General features: G+C 51.4%; 2 protein-coding genes across 6 annotated transcripts; one reads left to right on the top strand and one right to left on the bottom strand.

Moving 5' to 3' along the window:
- The first annotated feature begins 1,008 nt into the window (after positions 1-1,008).
- On the top strand, positions 1,009-7,066 carry FAM219B (family with sequence similarity 219 member B). 4 transcript variants are annotated; one of them, XM_014780933.2, is made up of 5 exons: positions 1,009-1,237; positions 1,417-1,504; positions 2,237-2,314; positions 2,761-2,809; positions 4,329-7,066. In XM_014780933.2, the coding sequence occupies exons 1-5, from the start codon at positions 1,024-1,026 to the stop codon at positions 4,491-4,493; spliced, it is 594 nt and encodes a 197-aa protein (XP_014636419.1). In that variant the 5' UTR covers positions 1,009-1,023; the 3' UTR covers positions 4,494-7,066. The 4 variants fall into 4 exon arrangements, with proteins under 4 accessions (XP_014636419.1, XP_004421881.1, XP_014636420.1 ...); XM_004421824.3 differs by having other exon boundaries at positions 4,326-7,066; XM_014780934.2 differs by having other exon boundaries at positions 2,761-2,919; positions 4,326-4,459.
- Positions 7,067-8,533: 1,467 nt separating this feature from the next.
- Positions 8,534-15,723, bottom strand: MPI (mannose phosphate isomerase). 2 transcript variants are annotated; one of them, XM_004421822.3, is made up of 8 exons: positions 15,657-15,721; positions 15,046-15,173; positions 14,093-14,293; positions 13,176-13,317; positions 12,658-12,840; positions 10,662-10,835; positions 9,542-9,750; positions 8,534-9,258 (listed from the first exon to the last, which is right to left on the bottom strand). In XM_004421822.3, the coding sequence occupies exons 1-8, from the start codon at positions 15,670-15,672 to the stop codon at positions 9,040-9,042; spliced, it is 1,272 nt and encodes a 423-aa protein (XP_004421879.1). In that variant the 5' UTR covers positions 15,673-15,721; the 3' UTR covers positions 8,534-9,039. The 2 variants fall into 2 exon arrangements, with proteins under 2 accessions (XP_004421879.1, XP_087284837.1); XM_087428711.1 differs by lacking the exon at positions 10,662-10,835 and having other exon boundaries at positions 15,657-15,723.
- Between the last annotated feature and the right edge of the window lie 4,001 nt (positions 15,724-19,724).

The raw sequence follows: 19,724 nt of genomic DNA, 5'->3' as shown, positions 1-19,724 counted from the left end.
AGTTAACACTTCTTTGTGCTTCTGATTTTTCAAAAATTCCAGCCCTAAATTCTTTTCTCCTATCTTCCCTAAGGCATAGATCCACTCAACTGTTTGGATGGCCCTGGGGGCTCAGAAGTTGCACAATGTTGACCTACCCTGTGGAGGCCAATAAATTAGCCTTGGGACAGCCTCGTGAGATTTGGCAGTTCCTACAAGGATCTGGAGTTTCTTTCTAGCTAGCCACAAGCACATCCCTTGGGGCCAGAGAAGTCAAGACCCATGACAGCTCTGTGCCCTGCCACAAACAGACTCATTGCACTTTCACCCGTCTTTCCAAGGCCTATTTTGCCCTTATTTGTCGCTCTATGACGGGTAGTGACGTTGGTTCTATTTTAAAATATGGAAACCGAGGCCTAGAGCGGGTTAAGTCCCCTCAAAGGTCTCAGGCACCCTATGGTGTTGGACATAACGTGGGTTCGGCGTTAGATCGATCAGCCCAGGGGCTGTCTCTAGTTGTGTGACCTCCGCGAGGTCCTGTAACCTCTCTCTCAGGCCTGTTTCCTTTCCTAGAGAAGGGCTCTAATAACTTGCTTTCTCAGACAGCTCTTTTCCGTTCGACACAGGCTTTCCTGTGTCTGTCCTTGGGGAGCTCCGGCTGTGGCCGGATGACCTGCGAGGAGACACTGCGGGGAGCGCGCGCGTGCCAGGGCGTAAAGGGCTCGGGTCGGCGGGCGCACACTCGCGGCCCTCCATAAATATCAATATTCAATTTCAGCTACAAACAGAACTGACCTCCACATCCCAGGGTCGGGCCGACTACAAGCACTGCAGTGTGCCGGAAAGGAGGGACTGAAACTACCCAGCCCCCGGAAGGGCGGAACAGTTGGACCAACCCCACAGCAGGCGGGGCCGGAAAGCTCGGGCGGGTACGGCCCGCACCTGCGCGCCGCCATCTTGCTCAGGGAGAGACCGCCTACCCCCGGCCAAGGGCTCGCTAGCCATGAGGCGGGGCTCCCAGACCCGGCGGGGCGTGGCCAGACCATGGCGACCGCGGAGCCCAGCGGGCACGCGGCGCGAGCGTCTAGTCCTGGACCTCGGCCTGGCGGGGCCGCAGACCGCGCGGCGGGAGCTGCGGGGCCGCCCTGCGGGCGAAGCTGCAGCAGAGTCCCCCGGCTGGGGGAGCGGACCCCGGCGGCTGTGGAGAAGCGGGGGCCGTACATGGTGACGCGAGCGCCTTCCATTCAGGCCAAGCTGCGTGAGTGCGGCCCGATAGTGGGTCTCTGCCTGGGCGGGCTGCCGCGTCCCCGGGCAGGCTCCGGAGCCCCGGTGGGCGACCCCGGAGGGGCACTGCAGCCCGCTCCCGCCCCCGAAAATCTGTTTGGGAGACACGGCGAGTGGGGAAGACCCCGCTGACTCGCGCCCTTTGACTTCCAGAGAAGCACCGGGACCTGGCCAAGGCCGTTCTGCGGAGAAAAGGCATGCTGGGGGCCTCACCGAAGCGCCCTGACTCTTCAGGGAAAAGGTCTCAGCCGGCGCCACCTCCTCTCTGCAAGCACTTTCCAGAAAAGGCCCTAGTCCTCAGGCTGGGAGACAGTATTCTCGTTTAAGGCCGGGGTGGTGAACCCCATGACGCCAGCCTGTCAGATTCACTGTTTTAAAACGGGAAGAGGAACGACCTTTTCTTTTCCTTTAAGGATGTGATGGTGTCAGGGAAAGCGCTTTGGAATAAGAGAGTTTAGTCGGTGCCTGGGATCAGTCACTGTCTGACCAAGTTAGGGAGGAGCAGAGTGGCTGGGTCCCCTGGAGTGAGGATGGAGAGCAGTGTGGGAACAGCCAGCCCTGTATTATTTTTTTAACAGAATAGTCAACTCTGAGGGCTGGGTTGGACCTCATTCAGTGCTTCTTTTACAGATAAGAGCTAAAACTCAGAGAGGTGAAGGGATTTGCCCGAGGACTCGCGGTTTTTCTGTTCTCTGGTTAAGTAAGGGGGTGGGTGGGAAGGGCTTTTCCTGATTCATGAAAGAGGAAGTGTGCTTTTCCTCCGGAGCAGTTGGGGGAGGCGTGTGGGGAAGGGCATATTCTGCGGTGCTGTAGCCAGATAGTACAGGGCAGGCAGTGGTGGCTGTGTGACCAGGTAGGAGGCAAGTCAGGAGTAACGCACTCAGTTCTTTTTGCACAAGGGCGAGGGCTCTGGCTTTCCCTGTAAAATGCTGGTGCTTCATCTGTGCTTGGTTTCTCCCCCATCTCCCCTCAGGTCAGTGAAGTTTAACAAGGGCTATACTGCCCTTAGTCAGAGTCCAGATGAAAACCTGGTGTCCCTCGACTCTGACAGGTGAGTGCTCTCCTTGGAAATACCCCCTTGGGGAGTGATTTGGGTAAAACTGCAGATCACTTGGTGCCTTCGCTTGTTCCCTATCTGTTCCAAGACCCATCATGCATGCTCCAGGGCTGTCTTCTTCAGAGATCTATCCCTTCCCAGGATGACTTGGTTAGCGGACTCATAGGTGATCATGTTGCTCTTGGATTTGGAGTACCAACCTTGTCTGGGGGAATCATCCTGCCCTATTATGTCTGTACTGTTAGTGACAGTGACCCTGTCCCTGCTGGAGCCAACTGAAGGAGCTGTTTGTACTCACTGCAGGTTCTGGGCTTGAGTTCTATGGTGTGTGGTCTCTGCTTCACAAGTCCTCCAGACCCCCTTGCATGCTCTCCACCTTGCCGTTTTCAGCTGTGCTCCACAGGCATCCCCCTGAACTGACTGTCTTCCTCTTCTCCTAGTGATGGGGAGCTGGAATCCAGATACTCTTCCGGGTATTCCTCTGCAGAGGCAAGTCCAGAGCGCCTTTCTGCGCAAGGCCAGGCTGCAGGCAGCTTCACCACCACTGCCAAATGCTTGTCTGGTGCCTGCTGTATTCACGGCACTGTGCCAGTCTTCCGGTCTGTTCTCCAATCTTCTACTATGCCCTCTTTCCCCAACAGAGGTATAGGTGTCTGAGGACAGCTGTTGAAAATCCAGGAGATTTTCAAGAACCTTAGAGCTAGAAATGGCCTCACAAGTCTTCTAGTCCAGGCCACTGCTTAGAAAAGGAATCCTCTTGATATATCCCAGCTAAGTGTTTACCAGCCTCTGCTTGCTTGAATGCTTCTTGTAATTGGGTACTCACTACCTCCAAGAAGCCTTGCTGCCTCCCCTCCCCCAAATACACACACACACACACACACACACAATTCCTTCTTCAGGTAGCTCTTAGAGAAGTCTTCTTTATTAATTTGAAACGTCTCCCACAGCCTGGACTCAGTGGTCTTAAGCCTGCCCTCCAGTGTCACATAGTAATTCTAGTCTCCTTTCTTTTGATTGTCCTTTATCTGAGGTCAGCATTCCTATCCCTCCCCCAGCCATCCTCCACCAAGCATGCTGTCTTCCAGGCCAGACAACTTCTGTTCCTTCAGTTGTTCCATCTATGGGAACTTAGACTGAGATACTCCTGGGCTGGCCTTTTGGACATGTTTCCAGAGTGATTGTCCCAGACAGAAACAAAGGGACGTAAAGTTTTGGCATGTGCAGCTTACTGCCTTTGACGAGGTGAAGTGCTGGGGACATGATTGTACACCACTGGTATTTCTTCCTTATTATCCTGGAAACCCTTGGCCACCCCTTAAGTCAGCCAAAGAGAATAGAGGCAGTTTGTAAATTGTATCTTCCTTGAATATCTGGGTGCCTGAGATTGTTAAAACTAAGAAAAGAAAAATTAGCCAAGAGCTAGAGAAAGTACTACATTATGCCCAGTCTCATTTTCCTTCTGCTCTGTGGAACTGGCGAAGCCAGGCTGACAGGTTCCACTTTGCAGGGAACGAGCTCTGCTGGCATTGAAGGATGACATGTCTAACCGGCAGTGCAGACAAAATTGCTCCCCACCCCATTCCACTGTAACCAGATTCTTCTACTCTTCTACCCCATTGTTCTAGTATCATTGCCCCATAGTCTTCAGCCTTCATAGGGACTGGTCTGGGTTCCCAGCGGGAATGGTCAGGGCATTGACTTTCAAACATAATCTAGAATCTGATATTTACATCAGATGCCTCAGGATTCTTTAGTGAGAGCAGCTCCCTTGGGAGTTAGTGACAGTACAGTCTGGACAGTACTGGCTCAGGCTGTGGGTGCCCCTCACTGCTGGATGAGGCACAGGTAGGAAAAAGTGGCACTTCTTCCTGGTTCCTCCAGGTTGGCCTGAGGGTGGAGCATGGACAGGAAGCTCCAGTAAGGGAATATGCTTCTGCCTTTAGGGCAGCAGTTATTTTTGCTTTGCAGCCTGGCTTATAGTTCTCTCCTCTCCTGCTCTTAGCAGGTGAACCAAGATGTGAGCCGGCAGCTGCTCCAGGATGGGTATCACCTAGATGAGATTCCAGATGATGAGGACTTGGATCTCATTCCCCCCAAGCCTATGGCCTCCTCAACGTGCTCCTGCTGCTGGTGCTGTCTTGGGGACTCTTCCTCCTGTACCCTCCAGTAGACATAACCCTCTAAGATGGGCTCTGCTGGCATAGCAAGCAGGGCCCTGTTGGCCATTATTCATAGTTCACAGAGAGCAGTGGGAACTACAGTCAGCCCCAGAACTACTGAAGGCACTGACCCTCTGGGAAGGTCAGTGACCTGCAGTTACCTGGTGCTTCTCAGGCCAGAGGCCTCCATCTGGGCCACAGGGTAATAGGTGGCATTCTGCAATTCTCCTCTGCTATTGGAGCAGAGTTTGGAGAAACCACTTTAATAAGGGCAAGAACAGAAGAATTCTGGTTCTTATGGTGAGTGACAAAGTTGGCTAAGAAAAACACTTGCAGACTTCTTGACTGGTATTTGTCATCATGCTCTAGGGAGGGAAAAAGAGAGCTTTTGTGCCCAGGCTCTGCTGGATCATGTTATATGGAGGCAGAAAATAGCATTTTATGGCTTGCAACTGGGACTCGTTGAAAGAGAATTCAACTCTTGGGGACCAGTTCAAGAAAGTCCATGTGTTCTCCTCTTCCTAGCTCCAAGATGGGTTACGTGTTTGACCTTCAAGAGAGCATAAAGCAGGGCCCTTTGGCCCTCATCTGGTTGTGCCTGTCCATGGCAGGGAGTACAGCAGGTTGCTTGATGGTACAGCAGGATCAAGGCTTCCAGAATCACTGGCCTCAGGGTATCCTGGTCCAACTGTCTGGGTGGGTTTAGTGACTCTGGTCATCCCATCTCTAGTTAGAGAAGAACTGCTCCACTATGTACCTGTTTGTCTTGCCTTGGTCACCATTCTTTGCCTTGGTGTTAGCTAGTTTCTCCACCCAGTCTTGGAGCTAAAGCTTGGGTGAAGGGACTGGAGCTTGCCCCAGAAGCCTGCAGTTTTTGATTACCAGTAGAGGGAGCTGCAGGGAGCAGTCAGGTGCCTTCCTGTTTGTTTAGCTTTTTAAACTTGAGAAGTAGCAACGGATGAGAAGTGTACTGGCACAGTTATGTGGGTTTTGATATAGACAGAAGCTCTGAGACAGGACAGGGAGGAGGGACCTGTGCCAGCTCCCAAGTCCCCTGCCTGAGGAGATAATTTGCCATTGTAGAGGGCCTCCCTTCACCCCAGTGTGGGCCATTCTATTGGGTCCAGCCCTCCAGATTCCTCTGACCACTGCATGGGCCTTGCAGTGGATACTCAGGATTGGGCTTTACAGTAAACTTCTGGGTGCAACACAGCCTCTCTCAGGCCCCAGTCTGAACACAGCAAAGATAGGCATAATCTCCCCTGTGACCCCAACTAGATAGCATCTATCGCTGTATCAAGCCTCTCTCTAGAATTTAGTTTTTCAATGGTTCCTTTTTTTGTTTTGTTTTTTTGCTTCAAACTAGAATTATGGTGAGGACTGAGTGGAAATGGACAGGGTTCCAAGTCTAAGGGGCATGATAGTCAGGATTGGGGTGTGGGCTTCACCTGGGAAAGTGCCCGGTCTTTTGCTTCATTTGATGTCCTGTGACTGCTAGGGGTATATGAGGGGTGGCGTGGACTCTTGCTCTACCACATGGGGTGATTGGAAGACTGAAAAAACATCAGATAAAAAAGGCCTTATTTGTCATTTGTCACATGACTATCCTCATGAGGATAATCCTATCAATTCTTGATTAGCATCTATCTTGGTGCTTTTCTCAAGTTGTAGAAAGTTTAGAGGAATATACGGTATCTAGGGAGCTGTGGCTACTTTTATTCTACAATCTAGCAGCATCACAGCAGGAGGGAGACAGGACAGAGACCAGAGGCACCTCAGGTTGGGGTCTGGGGAACAGGGGAGGGAGATGGTTATTCTATTCTGGAATGGGACTCTGCAACTCTACACAGGTGCCCAACATTCTGAGCACTTTCTGCAAATACCTGCAGGGAGTGAGAACATCTCCATTCTGAAGTCCTTTGCCCATCCACAGAGACTATAGCCAGGCCTTTCTGGTCTCTGCAGAGGTGGACGAGTGCAAATGAAGAAAGGGCTCGGGTGCAGGACAGTGTAAAGAAAGAGTGGTGGTAGTGGGAAACCCAGTGGGGGCCAGAAAGTGGCTGTGGAAGCCAAGTGTGGGGCCACATTTCTGTGGGGGTTAGTTAGGACAGAGTAGCTTGAACATTTGGCAGATGCTGGGGGTGAGGGAGGCAGCAGGACCCCAAGACCAAGGCCCTCTGGGTGGCTGTTGCTATAAATCAACACTGGTATATTTGGCTGCAACTGTCCCTGGAGAGGATGTTCCAGAGCTGGGTGACCCCATGTGGGAGGCATTCCCTTGGTGGAAAAAGTTGCACAAATCTGGAACAGGGGACATTGTGCAGGGAGCCAGGGTAGAAATAGTTGTTTGGGGCCAGAGGTCACAGGCTAAACTGTCACCAGTAAAGGCACCAAGGTGCCCAGAGCCAAACTGCCTTAATTCAGAGTGCTGGGTGTTCTGCAGGTGACAGGGCCCTAGGGAGAGATGGTGTATCTGGGCTTACCTCACAGATGGGAGTGGTACTGTATGGTGTTTACAGAACTCTCGGCTTATGCTTCTACAGCTCTGTAAGTTTATAAGAATAAATACAATCATGCTAGTTGAGTCGTCTCTGTTGCAATAGGATTTTTAAGGAAGGCCTCGATCACAATCATTGTCCTTTCTGAATTCTGAAATGAAGAAATAGCCTAATAGCCCCAACTGTGACCATTCCTCTTAGGATCTCCTCTCCTTTCTGCTGTTCCCAGTGGGCGTCATTTTCAGGCCTGCTTCATTGGAGACCATAGATGCAATAGGCCTTTGTACATCACTTCTCTTTAGAATGGGTTCCCTTTAGCAGACCCTTTCTTTCCAGGTCATTCTTTTTTTTTTTCAGCTGAAGAAAATTTGGAAGCCAAAAAAACCAGAACAGATTGACCAAAACTTCTTGACAGAATTCCACTGTACAGGGGATCTAGTGTGAGCAGCAGTCCAGAAAGATCCTTTTGTGTGAGTCTAAACCCTTACCCCACAGGAAGGAGCCAATAGCCTGGGTCTCTGCTTAGTCTGGGGTGACAGGATCTAAGACTGCTGGTCAGAAACTTCAGTGGCAAAACACACAGCTGTGCAGCCTCCTGTGGAGGTGTATCCCACCTCTAGAGGGTAGGAACAGGTAGAGTAGATGCCCTCCTAGGTACTTCTGCCAGTTTAGAAAAGGTAGCTAGGTTTCTCCTCTTTTTTTTTTTTTTTTTATTGTGAGTAAGATCAGCCCTGAGCTAACATCCATGCTAATCCTCCTCTTTTTTTGCTGAGGAAGACCGGCTCTGAGATAACATCTATTGCCAATCCTCCTCCTTTTTTTTTTTCCTCCCCAAAGCCCCAGTAGATAGTTGTATGTCATAGTTGCACATCTGTCTAGTTGCTGCATGTGGGACGCGGCCCCAGCATGGCCGGAGAAGCGGTGTGTCGGTGCATGCCCGGGATCCGAACCCGGGCTGCCAGCAGCGGAGCATGCACACCTAACCGCTAAGCCATGGGGCCGGCCCATAGGTTTCTCTTCACAATGCGAACTGGATCGGCCTGTCCCTGAGTCCCTGTATCTACAATGTGCTCTAGAGAAGTGGCTGACAAACTCTCTGTGAAAGGCCAGTCAGTATTTTTGGCTTTGCAGGCCATGCAGTCTGGCACATCTATTCAATTTTGCCATTATAGCCTGAAAGCAGCAGGACAGGATGTAAATGAATGGGTGTGGCCAGATCCAGCCTGCTGGCCTTAGCTTGCTGATCTGTGCCCTAAGACCAACTGAAACACTGGAGAGAAGCTTGCATTGACAATGCGTAGTATCTTTAGACCCAACTTCCACTGTCTGCAGGGCTGGAAGGCCAAGGCCTGTCTGCAAGCTCTGCATCTGAGACTGAAGCCAGCTGCCTCTTCCACGCCTTCCCATAAAAGTGCTCTGGAGTCCAGCCTGGCCACCTCAGGGAGCTGTCTGAAGCAGGAATAAAGCAAAAACTGGACAACATCCAGGCAGGGATCTTTCAGCCCACTTCAGGGACTAGAATGCCAAAGGCTGAGTGCTCTTTACCCCACAGCTTCAACACAAGTGATCTTTAATTGCTTTGACAGAGCAAGAGGGTGATGATGAGCATCATGAGTCCGCAGGTTTACCCTTTCCCCTCCTCTGCAGCTGAGGAAATGGGCAGTCTCAGGGCCAGAACCCTATTCTTAGAAATTAATTACCTACCCTCTTGCTCTTGACTGATGCTGAACTAATCAGATTTCACCAGCTTGCCTAATGGTGTAGGCTGGAACAGAGCTTGCCACCTCCTGGGCTGAGGAAAGCTTGGCTCAGGTGTGTGAGAACACAAGGGGGAGTGTCAATCCTTAGTCCTCACATGGGCCTCTCCTCCCAGGAAGAAGATGGTTTAGCCTAGGTCTGCTCAGGAGTCAGACCTTCAAGCTCACTCCTCTACCCTAGCTCTTCCTGGGCATACCCAAAGAGTCCATAGCAGGAAGGGGTTTGGGCTGGACCCGAGGAGGTGAGGCTGGCTAGGATTTAGGGTGACTGGCAGAGAGGAAAGCCAGGAAGGCTGTGGCTTCTACAGTAAACAGCAAGCACGGAATATCAGCAGGTCCTCAGGCACAGTGAGCTTCAGGGAGACACTCTCATTGGCTCCAATGAAGAGCACCCCACCACGCTGCAGAGGGATTATTGACTGGGCTGTGGGAGTGCTGGCTGTCACTGTCCCCTGTACCATGAGGAGGATGCTGGCAGAATCCACTGCCAAGACCTTGTATTCAGTGATGGAGCCAGGGACCTGGGCAGGAAGAAACAACAGGATGGTGCAGCTCACAGGGGGCCCAGGACAATCCTAAGGGCAGTGAGAGGGAGAGCTCTGCCACCTCCCCCACTGCTTAGACTCTTGTCAGCACGGAGGCCCACATCTCGTCCCTGCTACAGAGAGGAGTGGGCAGCCCTGTGGCCATCCCCACCAAGTGAGCTGGACAGAAAGGAAACCCAGCCCCAGGTATACTCCACATTGTACGTTTTGCCAGGGCTCTTCATGCCACACAAGACACTCAGCATGGCCCCCTACTCACCTCCATCTTCATAACGGTGAAGTCTGGCACTGGGGGATCATAGATAGAGAGGTAGGGGTCTTCCTGACTCCGTTTTGGAGGAAAGAGCCTGTCCTTGCTGGGGCTGGGTGTATAGTTGAGCATTTCACACAGGGTTGGCACATCGATGAACTTGGGAGTTAAGCCAGCACGCACTGTGTTGTCTGAACACGCCATGCACTCCACGCAGTCTGGGGACAGACAGTTGTCATGTGCTAAGCTGATGAAGGATGCCTTGGAATTTGGCTCTCCAGGGCTGGGCCTCCTAACCTGAGCACCATGAACCCCCTGCAGAGTTAGGTAAAAATGTGTGAATTACAGTCTGGGAGAATGAGCTAAGATATCAGATACCAAAAACAGATGACAGATAACCCGCTATTGTCAGGGGAGTCATGTTAACCCCTGGGGGAGCCCCAACCCTCCCCAGATTCTGTATTCTCCCACTTCTACCACAGAATCCTGTCCCTAAGTGGATAAAGAGCCAATAGTCAAAATGTGACACCCTTCTGTGGCAATGTGTATTTTAATATAAAATCTCTGGGTAGAGGGCCGGCCCCGTGGCTTAGCGGTTAAGTGCGTGCGCTCCGCTGCTGGCGGCCCGGGTTCGATCCTGGGCGCGCACCGCCGCACCGCTTCTCTGGCCATGCTGAGGCCGCGTCCCACATACAGCAACTAGAAGGATGTGCAGCTATGACCTACAACTATCTGCTGGGGCTTTGGGGGAAAAAATAAATAAATAAAATTATAAAAAAAAAAAAAAAAAACAACTCTGGGTAGATAGGACAGACGTGCAAAGGCAGTGTGATGCTGGCAAGAGAACAACAGCCTTGATCCAATATAGCCTGGGTTCAAATTGTGGTTCCCATACTTGCTGACAGGACTTAACATGAGACTATCACAAGGGGAGTTGGTGTGAAGATTCAAGCAGTGTCCAACACCAAGCTGGCATTCATCATCCCTGCTGGCCACTTTCCTGCTGACCCCAGGAACCCTGGGAGGTCAAAGCCAGCTGGGACCTTAAAGGTCTCCTTGACTACCCTCCCCCGATTTTGTCCGGATTCGGAAACAAGGCCCGGGGACTCACTGCTGAAATGTGGCTCACCTCCTTTCAGGTAGGCATGGGGCACGTTGGCCTCCAGAAACATGGCCTCCCCCGGCTTCAGGGTAAGCAGGTTCAGAAAGTAGATGGCAAAGCATCCAATATCACCTGGATACTGCTGGTGCAGCTGCAGCAAGAGCTCCCCATAGATGTCCTCCATATTGTTTCCAGCAGCCACTGAAGGTCACAGAGCATCCCAAGGCCACTTAGGAACACTCAGTGGTGTTCACAGCCCCACCTTGCCCAGGGAGTCCTAGGGAACCCCCTGCCCACACGAATCTGGAAACTGGTGGGCATGTCCTCCTAGCCATACCTCCAGTCCTTTGGGAGCCAGCCTTCCTGGTATTCCAGCCCACACAGGTGCCATTTTTCCCATTTTGACTGTCATTATATGCCCAGCACTATACTAGGCACTAAAAGGGCTAGAGCGTGGTCCTTTTAGGACAGTGTTTCTCAATCTCGGCACTATTGACATTTTGAGCCAGATAATTCTTTGTTGTGAGGGCTATCCTGTGCATTGTGGGATGTTTAGCAACATCCCTGGCCTCTACCCATGAGATACCATTAGCACGCCCAAGCAAGGTTTTGACAACCAAAAATGTCTAGACAATTGCCAATGTCCCCTGGTTGAGAACTACTGTTCTAGGAACTCAAAATCTAGTTAGGGAGATACCCAGGAGTTCCATGTTGGGTGACCAACTGTCCCAGTTAGCCCAGGCCTTTCCCTTTTTTAGCACTGAAAGCACTGTGTCTCAGAAAATCTCAGTCCCTGGCAAACTGAGGTTGGTCACCCCAGATAGCATGAGGCAGAATGCGCCAATGGCCAAAATGTGTCATGGACACTGACCAGAGGAGGATGAGCTCAGCCTGGGCTAGAGTGGTGAAGGAAGGCTTCTTGGAAATTGTGGGGCTGGGGGGGGGGGGGGGGACAGTGAGCTGAGTTTTTTGGAGTGTGCAGAAAAGTGGGGAGGGTGTTTGTAAGTAGAAACAGAGTGTGTCAGTGCCACAATGAAGACACCAGCTGGTCTGGATTGGAGGGTTGTTGTGAGTCTTCATACAGAGACATGCTGAATACCTACTCTGTGCTAAGCACTGGGGACACACAGAGGTCAAGGAGACAGGTCCCTCGCCTGGAGAAAACCCCAGTTTTAACAAGTGTGCACCTGATGATATAGACTCACAGGTGCTAAGGGCTATACCTGACGTACCAACAGGGTGTTATGGGAGCTCCAGGCATGAGTAACCAGTTCTGCTATGAGTGCAAGAAGCCCTAAAGGGAGAAGCATGCAAGCAGAGAAAACACCCAAAAACAAAGAAAACGTAGGGTATACTTGGGTAAAATAAACAGTTCTTTGTGGCTCAAAGGTAGCAGGGGAAATGTGTAGAGAGAAACCAGAAGAGCTCTGGGGTCACCTGGAGAAGGGGCTGGGGCCTCATGTGTGCCACATAAGCTCATAGCTGAGAGTCCATTGCCTTGTGTTTTGCACTGCCTGTATTGACTCCCCAACCCAAAGGTGACAGGACCACATGCATCACAGTCATTTACTGAACTTTCCTTAGTTAGCACAAGGTTGGGCACAGAGCAGGTCTTTAAGGAAAAATCTAATGATTGAGAGCTCTGGGCATCAGCCCTTTGGGGGAGAGAGAGGATCTCCTTGTCCCCTTCCTGCTCTCTAGCCCCGAAGTATAAATCCATCCATGGATAGCAAATATAGGGCTGGGGAAATCTGAGAATACCTGGGTGGAAGACATCCTAAGAGTCTTCTAGACCAATCTGCCTCCAGCCTAGAGAAGATGGCCAGTTAGGAAGCAGCATTCAACCTAGGGCCCTGCTCCACAAAGGCTGGGAAAGAAATGCTAGGTTGCTAACAGGCCATCTAAGTTGGGCCTGTTTTAATGTTTCACTTGAGCAAAGGGGTAAGAACCCTGTCCCCACAGCCAGTGTCTGTGCTGGGCGCCCAGGACGGGGCACTGCAGCCAGGCCTACAATGACACCCACCTTGCTGAGAGATACGCTTCACCAACAGGTTGAGCTGCTCCACTACCACCTTCTTCTCACTCTTCATCAGGTGAGAGAAACAGCTCTGCAGAGCAGAGGCCATGGCCTGGGAGTCACGGCTCATGCTCTGCTTCAGCTGTGCTGCTGCATTATCTCCAATCAGAAACTGGAACTCAGGCACTTCTGCAGGAAGGCCAGGCCAGGGCCATATCAGGAATGGCAAGATGGAACCCGCAAAAGTGGGGAGTTGGAGGAAGCCTCCCCATCCCACCCCTAACCAAGGAGCCAGGTAACGCTAAGCAAACTTGGCAGTGAAAACTGACCACTTCTCAGCAGCCTTCGGCAACCATGCCTGAGCCTGGTCTCACAGGCCTACCCAGTGGCTCCAAGAATTCATGAGGCCAACCAGCCCCTCAGTTCCTGTGACATTCAGCTTCTGTTCTCTGCCACTGTTGAGCTCTGGCCTGGGCTCCCCATGCATTCTAGGCCCAGTGTGCATGCTCTTAACCCAACCTTACTTGTCAGAAAGGTCACAATCTCCTCCACTGGCCGGAAGCCACATAAGCCTTGGAAGGAGGTGAGAGCAATGGCCATCTCTGGCTTATGGTTGGCATCAGGGTAGTGCTGTGGAGCCTGGAGGTGCAGCTTCTCGGCCAGTTCCTGTGGGGACCCAAGGGAAGAGGAGGATGGTCAAGGTGCAGCCATGACCTAGCAGGACACTAGTCCCACCCGGCCCTTGCTCTCTACCCTCCTCAGCCACCAGACAGCAGTGGCTTCTTACCTCTGGCAACGAGCCCAGTCAAGGCATAATGCAGAAACTTGAGGTTCAGCCAACCCAGGGCAGGGACATGGGCCAAATCTGGGGGAGAGCTGGGCAGATTCTAAAAGACCAGGACTGCGAATAAAGAAACCCAAACACCAGGCCAAGCTCTGACCCTAACAAGCTGTGTGACTTGGGGTAAATCCCACTCTTCTCTGGGTCTTACTCTGCCCATCTAGAACTGAAGAGTCTGGACAAATGCTTAGGCTGTGACTCAGGGGCTTGTGCACCAAGACTCTATTGGGATCAAGCTGATGCAACAGCTAGGGTACCTGCCCTGCCCTGGAAAGTGAACTCTCCCAGAGAGCCAGGTGGGAAAACGGCAGAGACAAATAGTCCTGGGCTGGGTGAGGGGAGCCCAGGAACAGCACCCCAGGAATAAGCTTAGAGAAGCTCCCCTGGCACAAGCTGTTCAGCTGTCCACTTAGACTTAGTTGCCAGCATGTGTCACCAGCATCTGGCCTTGCAGAGCTAAATTGGGAGTCATCAGGCCTGGATTTAGCTTTGGGCTGGAGCCTAGCATGGGTAGGGTAGGAGCAGCAGTCAAGATCATGGGAGGGCCTTGACAGAAGCTCTTCTCTACCCTGACCTCTGCACCCTACTCTGGTGCTGTACCTTGTTAGGGTGTGCCTGGATGGACAGAGCCGTTTCAACTGAGAGCACTTTGAAGAGGAAGGGCAGCTTGCCATTAAAGGTGTCCTTGACCTCTGATCCCAAGCTGTCCTGGTTATCAGCAATCCACTGGCCTAGGGTCTTCTGCGAGATGCGGTTGTCAAGGATCTTGGCATCTCCCCGGGGATGGGTCCCCATCCATAGCTGGAAAAACAGGAAACTTGGGAGGGAAAACCTGGCACCACCAGTTGGCCTGCCCCAAACCTAGTTACCCTGTGCTCCCTACAGGGCAGCTGAGTCCTGAGACGGGCCTCCCAGGAGTGGGTATAAATGCTCATGCCATCACAGACATATAGGGACGCAGCAGGCGGCAGAACACCAGGAGTCAGGAGACCCAGGCTCTACCTTTAACCGGCTGTGGAGCTTTGGCCAGTTATTTCCTGTTTCTGGGTCTCAGTTTCCTCATCTGCCCAATGAGAATGACACCTGCACTGTCAAGGTCACTGAAAAGCTCTGACTCTCAAGTGGGTCTGTGAGGGGTTAACATTAATTTATTCCCGTCTCAGACGTAGAGCCTAAAGCCTTCCTATACTTGGGTTTTTTCTCTACTAAATGGGCAGGAGAAATATATATTTTAGGTTATCAAAAATGTAAAAGTTAGTCAAAGTAAAAGTTTTAATTATCATAGAGGGCTGAATTAAAATTCACTAAGTGCTGATAGTTGGTGGGGGAAGAACGGTACTGGAAATCCCAGCCTATTACGAGAAAACCTCTCTTCTTTTGATGCCACCATCTGGGTTCATCGCCCTGCACTGATATGAAGAGCCAAGAGGGCCTGCTCTTTGCTGCCTCCCCTCCTCCCAGCTGATCCACATGACTTGCCTCAGGCTCTTCCAATGGAGAAGTCCCTTGGTCTCCCCTGCTGAAAGTGGGCTGAAATACAGCCCAGGTCTCACCTCTGCATATGGCTTGTCCTCTGAGATCCGGGCCAGTGGGTCACTGCTGGACAGCAGCCGAGCCACTTCACTGTTGGAACCCATCTTCCCCCAGGCATACTGCTGTACCACACAGGAAAGTGGGAATACTGGGGGCACAGACAGAGGGTCAGCTTCCACTCCACTCCTGAGACCTGACCCTAATGTCCAGGGAAACTAGGCACGAGCTGAGGGTTTTGTCTGGGGACAAAGTCAAATAAGGAGTTTGTAGGTTGTTAGCTGAAACTCGTCTCTGCAGGCCTCGATGTTCCCATCTGCAAAACGGGCAGTAAGGATCTTCTGCTGACGTGAGGCAGATAGCTGCGCTGAGGTGACGGGAAGGGAGCGGGAGGTATCTATTCCATGGCACCCCCTCTCGAAATGACCCACGCGCGGCCCCCTCCCCTCAAGACCCTCCTTCGAGGGCTGCAATAACGACTCAATCCCCATCGCAGGTGCCCCTTCCTCTGCCCGGTGCCCATCCATCCTTCCGCGGAGCCCCAAGGGTGGGTTCGACCTGGCATATCAAGTCGGGAAGGGTCCCAGGACGCGTCCCAACCCCAAGCTCGCCGGCACCTCGGCCAACAACTCACCTCGTTGAGCGGCCATCGTCGCGGTACCGGACCTGGCTTCTCGCACGTATGCTCTTCCCGGCAGCCTCCGCGGCTCCTCTGTACCCAGAGCTTCATGGGAAATGTAGTTTCTCGAGCGCCTCCTCAGAGGCCCTTGAGCCCGGTGCGGCCGCTCCCTGCACTCTGAGTCCCCTCCCCCACCCTCCGGCTCTCAGGAGGAGTCCCCACCAGCCCAGAGGCTTCCAACCTCCAATCTTGGGTCAGTATTCATTCATTCGTTCCTTCACCGGACACATATATATTGAGAATCTGGTAAATGTCACAGTCTGATTTGAGGGCTGGAGATAACATCAGAAAACCAGATAACGATCCCTTTGCCTTAAGCTTACATTCTGGTGAAGGGATCACAGGAAAACAAGTATAATAAATAAGTAAATCATGTAGTATGTTGAAAGATAAGTGCTACTAAAAGTAAGGGGGATGAGTAGGAGTGGGAGGCAGTTTGCAGAATTTTAAAGATTGTCTAGGTAAGCCTCATTGAGAAGGTGAGATTTGAGCACAGACTTGGAGGTGAGGAGGAGAGAATGTTCTGGGCAGAAGAAACGGCTAGAGCAAAGGCCCTAAGGTGGGAACGTGGGAATGTACCTGTCATATTCAGGAGTAAATAGCAAAGAAGCCAGTGTGGCTGGAGCAGAGTGAGCAGGATGGGGGGGAAGTGAGGTGATCAGAAAGGAAAGGCAGGGCCGACCCCGTGGCTTAGCGGTTAAGTGCGCTCGCTCTGCTGCTGGCGGCCTGGGGTTTGGATCCCAGGCACGCACTGAGGAACCGCTTCTCTGGCCATGCTGAGGCCGTGTCCCACATACAGCAACTGGAAGGATGTGCAGCTATGACATACAACTATCTACTGGGGCTTTGGGGGGAAAATAAATAAATAAAATTAAAAAAAAAAAGAAAGGAAAGGCAGTGGGCAGAACTTTATAGGCTATTGTGAGGACTTCAGGTTTTCTTCTGAGTATCTCAGCCATTAGCAGGTTTGAACAAAGAATTGCTGCGATCTAAGTAGGGACTCACTGATGCTTGATGATGATGACAGATATCACATGCAAGGCCCTTAACCTGTCTGAGCTTCAGATTCTTCCTCTGTAAAATGAAGATAATAATGCCAGCCTGACAGGCTTTATTGGAGGGTCAGAAGGGATGATGTGGGACTCAGGAAGGCAGTCAGTGCTCAGTGCTCCTCTGATCCTCCCTGCCCTAAGCACTGCAGGACTCAAAACCCCAGCCCCTCCTCCAGGCTGAGCTGCTCACAAGTCACACACACACAAGACAGGAGAGTCACCGGAAGCCCTGCATGGCGAAGGCTGGACTGGGCCTTGGCTGTGGAGTAATCTTGCTATATCCTGTGGAGAAAGGCTCTGACACTGGGACCTCTTCGGTCAACAGCCTAGGAGGAGGGCACCTAGTTGGAGGGGTCCGGGAGCACAGTAGCCAGAGATCCAGGAAGCCTGGAGTGAGGGGCTACAGTCCTGACTATACCCGCCCCCCCACCCCCCAGCCCACAGCCTCTACCACACATGCCCAGGGAAAGAGTGGTTACTATTTTCTCTGTGGTGTTCTGCCCAGCTGTGGAGATTGACCTCCTCTGGGGTCCCCTGGCTCAGATAAATCAGCCTGCATTTCAAAGGAAGCTTCACCATACACTAAGGAATGATAAAATGGAAAACACAAGAATCAGACAAACAGCACATGTCACATACTTCCTACCTTTGAATCTTCTCTTTCCCCTCATCCCCACACCCCCAGCCATATGAACCTCCTGGGAGAAGAATGAGGGATTAGTTTAGGCACAGGGGATTCTTGGAGCACTTCCCACTACCACCACCACTGAAGCCAAAGTTAGAGTCATTTCCTCATAGTATCTCTGCACAGGGAAGGAAGAACTTAGGTTGTTATGTTGACCTAAAACAAATAAAACAGCCAGTTATTTTACGAGTAAAATGGGTTTATGTGGGAATAGGCAAGGATTGCAGTTGGAGACATGCAATCTATGGTTAACCACACGCAAGTCCAGAGAACAAAGGAGAGGTATATTGTTTCATAGGGGAGAAGGGGGAGTTGGGAAGGGCTGTTATAAACAGTCTATTGGAGGAAACTGGGAGTTTGAAGTATAGTGGCTTTTCATTGGCTGAGTTGTGACAGTCTCTGGCTGAGCTGTTGAGCAAGGAGAAAATCTTCTTTTCTCCTGCTGGGGTAGAAAAGCAGGATCACTTCCTGCCAGAGATGCAAGGTAGGTCTCTTCCTGTTGGGGCCTGTATTGACCTTGAGTGGTAGGTATGTGAGAGCTCCCCCTTCTGGCCTCCCAACTCCATTTTATAATTTGTGTGTGTGAGGAAGATTAGCCCTGAGCTAACCATCTGCCGCCAGTCCTCCTCTTTTTGCTGAGGAAGACTGGCCCTGGGCTAACATCCGTGCCCATCTTCCTCTACTTTGTATGGGACAGTGCCACAGCACGGCTTGACAAGTGGTGTGTCGGTGCGCGCCTGGGATCCGAATCCCGGGCCGCCCCAGCGGAGCGCGCGTGCACTTAACCGCTATGCCACCAAGTCAGCCCCCATAACTCCATTTTATTTTTTTTAGTTGTTTTTTTTTTTTTTTTAAAGATTTTATTTATTTTATTTTTTCCCCCCAAAGCCCCAGTAGATAGTTGTATGTCATAGCTGCACATCCTTCTAGTTGCTGTATGTGGGACTCGGCCTCAGGATGGACGGAGAAGTGGTGCCTCGATGCGCACCCGGGATCCGAACCCGGGCCACCAGCATCGCAGCACGCGCACTTAACCACCAAGCCACAGGGCCAGCCCTTTTTAGTTGTTTTTATTTTTATTTTTTTTTGTGAGGAAGATCAGCACTGAGCTAACATCTGATGCCAATCCTCCTCTTTTTGCTGAGGAAGATTGGCCCTGAGCTAACATCCATGCCCATCTTCCTCTACTTTGTACGGGATGCCGCCACAGCATGGCTCTACAAGCAGTGCATCAGTGCGCGCCCGGGATCCGAACCGGCGAACCCCAGGCTGCAGCAGCGGAGTGTGCGCACTTAACCGCTTGCGCCACCCAGCTGGCCGCCACCCATAACTCCATTTTAAATGATATTTCTATTTATTAATTTTCACAGTTGGGATAGGCAGAGCCCCCACTGCACACCACCCTCCCTACACATAGAAAAATATATCTATAAGGGAAACTAGGGTGTTTGGAGAATCTAGAATCTTTTACCCTTACATCTTGCTTGTCTATTTCTAGTAGAACTGATCACACTTTATTATCTAGTGATGATCTGCTTTCCTCTCTCTCTTTCCTGTTAGACCATATATCTAATTCAGCTTCACATTTCTGCCAGTGCCCACCTGAGGGCTCAAGCTATAATGGCAGCTAACATTTATTGTTTGTTATGCATTAGATACTGTGCTAAGCCCTTTTCAAGAATTCTCTCACTTCATTCTCAAGACAACACTGTGAAATAGATACTGTCATTAGCCCCATTTTAGAGATGAGAAGAGTGTGTCTTGGAGAGGTGAAGTAACTGCTCCAAGGGCATATCTGCTATACCTTCTCCCTTGGTGAATAAGTGAATGAGTGAATAAATGCATGATGTCTCTCTCATAGGGAAGGGGACAGATCCCAGGGGTCTTCAGAGACAAATAGGTGGGCAGGCTCCACATTGGTGATATAAAGTTCTATTCTTTTTTCACCAGTCAAGCATTGTACTGGGCTGGAGTGGACAAGGAGGAAGCAGGACAGCCTCATGTCGTGTGGACTGTTCTCCTCTCAGGCTGCAGACAGTGAAGATCTCTGTATGCTGCCTGTAATATTGGGATATAGTAACCAGCTTCTGGCCAGAATTCCTAAAACCTTTGTAATTTCCTAAGCAATAAAGGTGCTAGGAGCATCTTTGTTCTAATGAGGCAACTCTTGGTGGGCTCCTGGATAGCTTCAGGAAAGGCCTGGTCACCAGAAGGACCAAGTCGTGATTAGAAGGTTGGAACTTTCAGCCCCTCTCCCCATCCTCCTGGGAGGGGAGGGGGCTGAAG

This window comes from Ceratotherium simum, chromosome 3, assembly GCF_057802395.1.
Source record: "Ceratotherium simum simum isolate JZ-2026a chromosome 3, ASM5780239v1, whole genome shotgun sequence".
NCBI classification, from domain to species: domain Eukaryota; kingdom Metazoa; phylum Chordata; class Mammalia; order Perissodactyla; family Rhinocerotidae; genus Ceratotherium; species Ceratotherium simum.
This window is presented reverse-complemented; position numbering and strand designations above follow the sequence as displayed.